The 5,209-nt window shown below is 57.2% G+C and overlaps 1 protein-coding gene across 1 annotated transcript; it reads right to left on the bottom strand.

Moving 5' to 3' along the window:
- Positions 1-932: 932 nt before the first annotated feature.
- Positions 933-5,209, bottom strand: Cela3b (chymotrypsin-like elastase family, member 3B; the record flags this gene model as incomplete). The annotated part of the gene is given in 6 exon segments (XM_013519470.1): positions 933-1,016; positions 1,937-2,089; positions 3,117-3,259; positions 3,468-3,604; positions 4,862-4,996; positions 5,132-5,209. Coding segments are annotated over 6 exon segments (664 nt in total), but the record flags the coding sequence as incomplete, so codon positions are not given.

Here is a 5,209-nt window from a genome sequence, read left to right as displayed (position 1 = left end):
CCCTAGCATTTGCAGCTCTTTCTTCTAAAGCAACCATTCTGTCCCACTACTCAGGCTAAGTGAGTACATTTGTAGGAACTTCCAAGCCCACACTACCTGAGAAATAGCCCACATGCAGAGGTACAGGACCCTGAGAGAGGCTTTACTTGAACATGACCCACTCTGCAGCAGGAAGTGGCCTCCTCTGCCTACCTGGGAAGTGTGAGTGGAGTGCTGCTTATACAGCAACTGCAGGCCTGGGATTGGCCCTACTTGGAGCCTGCTGATTGGTCCAAACTGGCCTGAATTTATACCTTCTAGTCTGAGCACTCTGATTGGAAGGACATAGTTCATCAAATTCAATTCACATGCTTAGTCTAAACTTGAGCCTGCTGGGGTGAGGGCACACACCTTCAGGACTAGGGACGGGGTGTCCAGGACCACAGCAGCTGTCACAGCAGAGGTCCATGGAACACTGCCTGACACTGTGTATTTGACAGGGTCACACCTCCGTGAAGAATGTCAGGGACCGACCAGGGGAACTTGAGGAGGGCTACCTGAGTTAATCACAGCCTCCCGGGGCTGAGAGAGGTCGGATGTTGATGCGGGCCCCAGTGGCTCCCTGCTCTCCGCCCCTTCTCCCAAGAGGGGCCACAGACTGCAAGGTCTGAGGGGGAGGGGGCCGACAGCAGAGCTGCACCTCTGCTCAGAGCTGCTGCAGCTGGGGAGGGAGGACACTGAAGGACGCTAAGGCCCGGTGTCCCAGTCCGTCCTTGCAGGGAGGAGGACGCCGAGGAGGGGCGAAGGGAAGTGTGGGGCAGGGAAGTGACAGCCTCCGCCAGACCACCCCCTCCTGGGGTGGACACGGGGCAAGGGGAGAGCGGGGCGCTGCTTGTCCCTCTCCTCAGAGACCCGCGAGGAAGGGCCAAGACAGTGAAGAAGACAGACTCAGGGCTTGCAGAGACGCCTTTATTGTGTATGGAGGACGCGGGGTGGGCGCGGCCAGCTGGGCCTCGGTCCTAGTGGCTGGCTATGGTCTGGAAGAAAGCAGGAGGAGGGCGCAGAGAGAGTAGTTAGCAGCGCGGGTTCCAGAGCCAGGTGGAACTGGGCTCAGCTCCCAGCTCTGTCGCCCCATCAGCTGTGTGGCCCTAGGAGGACCCTGGGCCTCTCTGAGCCTTAGTGTCCTACTAGTAGGATAATAATAGAGTTTTCCTCGTGGGGCTCATGATGAGACTGTTACCTCAGGTTCTCACCGCAGGGCCCAGGGCCACTTCTGTTTGGTTTCTGGGGTAGCCAGGGCAGCGCCACCCCTGAGCTATGTCCCCAACCAGCTTTTTTCTACTTCTTTATTTTTGGATTTTCAGCACTGCAGACTGAACACCAAGGGCCTTTGCAGTTAGCGCCTTCCCCGGCCCCCACTTTGTTTTACAAGTTTTGAGACAGGGGTCCCATTCAGTTGCTAAGTTGCCCAGGCTGGCCTGAAACTTATGATCCTCCTGCCTCAGCCTCCCAGTGTGCTGGGAGTGTAGGCGTGGCCCACCATGCCCAGCTCTGGCACAGACTGAAGGGGTCTGTAAAGTGTAGCCATCACTGTTGTCATGAGCAATCTTAATGGTCTTGGACTGGCTGTCCCAGGGAGGAAGGAGTTCTGCACTGTCACTGTGGCCTGAGTGTTACTATCGCCAATGTCGCCATCTCTCAGGGTTCTCCTCTGTCCCCCAGCAGGAGGCCCCGTGTGTGCGTGAGGAGGGAGCCCTGGAGCACAGGAGCCTCTTTGGAAACCCTAAGGACTGAGGAAGCTCAGCAGCCGGGCTCACAGCTCCGCCCAGAAGCCGTGCAGGTCCTCGGGGCCAGCAGAAAACACCTGCCCCTCTGGCGCAGCTCCAGGCACCCTGCTGTGCCTGCAGGAGCCTCTGCTCCCTGGGTCCGGGTCCCTCCCTCAACCCCCTGAGCTCACCTCCTCGATCCAGTCAATGAAGGCCGAGACTCTCGTGAACACTGTGGGCTTCTTGAGCGTGTTGCAGCCCAGTGACGAGACAAAGCTGGTCACGCCGTGCACCTGCCATTTGCCCTCGTCGGTGGGACAGTTGAGGGGTCCCCCAGAGTCACCCTGGAACCACCAGACAGGGTGGGTCTCAGCTGCAGTTTGGCCCTGAGCGCACTGAGATTGAAGTTGAGGAATCTCTGGGCATTTGGGAGCGCATTTGTGATGGAGCAAGGAAAGAACGCCCCCTCAGAGATTTTGTGGGGGTTACAGGAGGGGACAGTGGACACTAACCCCTAACAGGGAGGAAGCGCTCAAGAAATGGCAGCTCTGGTTCGTAGAGCCACAGTGAATTACCAATATCACTGTTCATACTCATAGTTTAGTTAGAATATTCTGTTTTGTTTTGTTTTGTTGTTGTTGTTGTTGTTTTGTCTTTTTGAGACAGGTCTCTCTATGCAGTTCAGGCTGGCCTGGAGCTCACTTTGTAGCCCAGGCTGGTCTCAAACTTGCAACGATCCTCCTGCCTCAGCCTCCCGTGTGCTGGAATTACAGGAGTGCACCACCACGCCGGGCTAAGTATTCTGAACTCTTTCTTTCTTTCTTTCTTTCTTTCTTTCTTTCTTTCTTTCTTTCTTTCTTTCTTTCTTTCTTTCTTTCTTTCTTTCTGCAGTGTTGGGGATTAAACCCCTGCAGTAGACTAGTACTCTAACCCTGAGCTACATCCTGAATCTTCTAAATGGTTTTTTTTTTTTTTGTTTTTTTGTGTGTTTTTGAGACAGAGTCTCCCTGTGTAGTCTGGCTAGCCCCAGCCTCTTTATGTAGCCCCAGCTGGCCTCAAACTCGCAGTGATTTCCTGCTTCAGCCTTCCAGTGCTGGGATTACAGGCCTGCACCACCAGGCCAGGCTTGAATGTTTAATTATAGTTTCAGAACCACGGAGGTGGTGTGACTTAGAGGTCAGAGGACAGTGTCCCTTGTTATGTAGATGGAGACCCTTGAGGCCCAGGGAGGGACAGAGACCTGTCCCAGTCAGGGTGGCTTGTGAGCAGGATCTGGAATCCAGGTCCTGTCTACCGGACCTGGGCTCTGCGCTGACTCCCCCATGTCCTGCCTGGCCTGCGGCAGGGGACGCAAGGATGGGGCGAACTCACATTGCAGCCAGACTGGATGTCACCGCCAGCGCACACCATGGTCCTCCTCACAGAGATGCCCCACCAGTCCCACCGGGAGCAGTGCTCATGGTCCACCGCAGGCAGCAGGGCCTGCTGCAACTTGTCCGGGAGGGGCCCATTGGCTGCGGGGACAGAGAACGGTGAGTGGGGAACTGGGCCAGGAGCTCCACGGTGGGACATGCAGAGCCCACCGCACTTCTGGCACAGAGGTGCCATGTGTTCCTGCAGGCTTTATCCACCATACACCAGACCTTGTGTGGCCTTCCACCCACAGCCCAGGCTTGGCTTTTGGTCACTGTCCCTGAGGCCACTAGAGGGGTCTGCACGTACTGTAGAGGCGGCCCCAGCCGCTGATGTAGCAGGGCGCCCCGTTGGGCAGGATGTCATCAGCAGGAGGGAGGGTGGCAAGCTGGACGGTGTTCCCCAGCTGGGCACTGCGCGAGAGCTTGACCAGGGCGATGTCATTGCTGGGGAGGGGAAGAGGCACATGGGGCCTGGGCCTCCACCGGGCCAGTTCCCACATCCTGGTCTGAGATCAGGCTGATGTGGATCAGGCTCCCCACCATGAACACTGAGAACTTTTTTTCTGAGGCTGGGGCTCGAACCCAGGGTCATCGCAATGAACTACATGCCCAGCCCTTTTCTCTTTATAGTACTTTTTCTTTTGAGACAGAGTCTCAACAAATTATTAAGTTGGACCAAGGATATATCTCAGTGGTACAAGTGCCTGCCTGGTAAGTCCAAGGTCCTGAATTTGATTCCCAGTATCTAAAAAATAAAAAAATCAAAAAAGTTACTAAGTTGCCAGGGCTAGACTCAAACTTCCACCCTCCTGCCTCAGCCTCCCTTAGCGCTGGGATCACAGGCCTGGGCCACAATCCCTAGCTTGGCCAAGTGGCTCTGAGAATCTCCCTACCACTACGGCCCACGTTGACCCTTGGCCCTCATAATAAAGAATTCCCTCACATGCCCAATTGTCCAAGTGAGAACCACTTGGAGAGCTCAGCCACAGCAATTGCTGGGCCCCCGCTCAGCCTTGCCAAGGCCACGGCTCTGGGCGAAGCCCGAGAATCCATATTTCTTATGGGTTCCCAGGGTTGCTGGGATGCTGCTGACCCAGGGCCTCACTTTGAGAAGCAGAACTCTCTGTCTTCATCTGCCTGCTCATCACTGGGGTCTGACCTGTCTCTGCTCACCCCAGGAGCCCCGGATGGGCCAGGGCGTCACTCAGCACGGCTCCTCACGCCTACACTGCGGGTTCAGGGCTGCACCCTCCTCTATCTTCTCACCAGAGAAACCGCACCACCCACACATACAATTCTGCCCGCATTTGAGGGCTTAGGACGGACCCCTTCACCCTCACAGCACCCCGGACGCCTGCTTCATGGTCACCCTGTGATAAATGGCAAAACTGCCACCCCGAAAAGGTAACTTGCATAGTGGGCTCTCTGTCCAGGGTTCTTTCACTGGCCCGTGGGGGCTGGACCAGAAGGCTCAGGCTGCATATCTGTCCCAGTGGGGACCGTTGGGTTTGCAGGAGGGCAGGGAGTCCTGGGTTCTGGGGAGTGACTGCCCCTCCCTGCGCCCCGCTGTTCCCAGTGCAGGGAGAGAGGTCAGGTGTTGATGCTTCTTCGAGGCTCTGCCGGCTCAAGCCTCAGTGGGTGTGTACTGTGTGTCCAGGGATCAGAGAGGAGCCCCGGGGGCTGGTCCGGGACCCCACTCACCCGCAGGCCACACAGTAGCTTCTCCAGCTCGGGTGTACGAAGAGGTCACCAGGATTGACGGGGATCACCTGCTCAGGGCCCTCCTGCACGGCCCGGTCATACTCGCCCAGCACCACCTGGTAGGTCCGGGAGTTCCTGCAGGTGGAAGGCAGGTGCGTCCGGGCCTGTGGCCAGCCTCCCTCCTCTCCCACGGTCACCCACTGCCCCAGCTGCCCGGGTCTCACGCACGGACAACAGCTGGGAGAGCCCAGCACAGCTGACAGAACTCACGAGATGCAGTGGGCTGCAGTCACGACCCAGTCGGGGGCGATGAGGCTGCCGCCACAGGTGTGGTAGAAGGCCCCATCC

Source organism: Chinchilla lanigera, unplaced genomic scaffold, assembly GCF_000276665.1.
Source record: "Chinchilla lanigera isolate Chin_1 unplaced genomic scaffold, ChiLan1.0 scaffold00051, whole genome shotgun sequence".
In the NCBI taxonomy this organism is placed as follows: Eukaryota; Metazoa; Chordata; class Mammalia; order Rodentia; family Chinchillidae; genus Chinchilla; species Chinchilla lanigera.
Note: the sequence above shows the minus strand (reverse complement) of the source record. Positions and strands in the feature narration are given on the sequence as shown.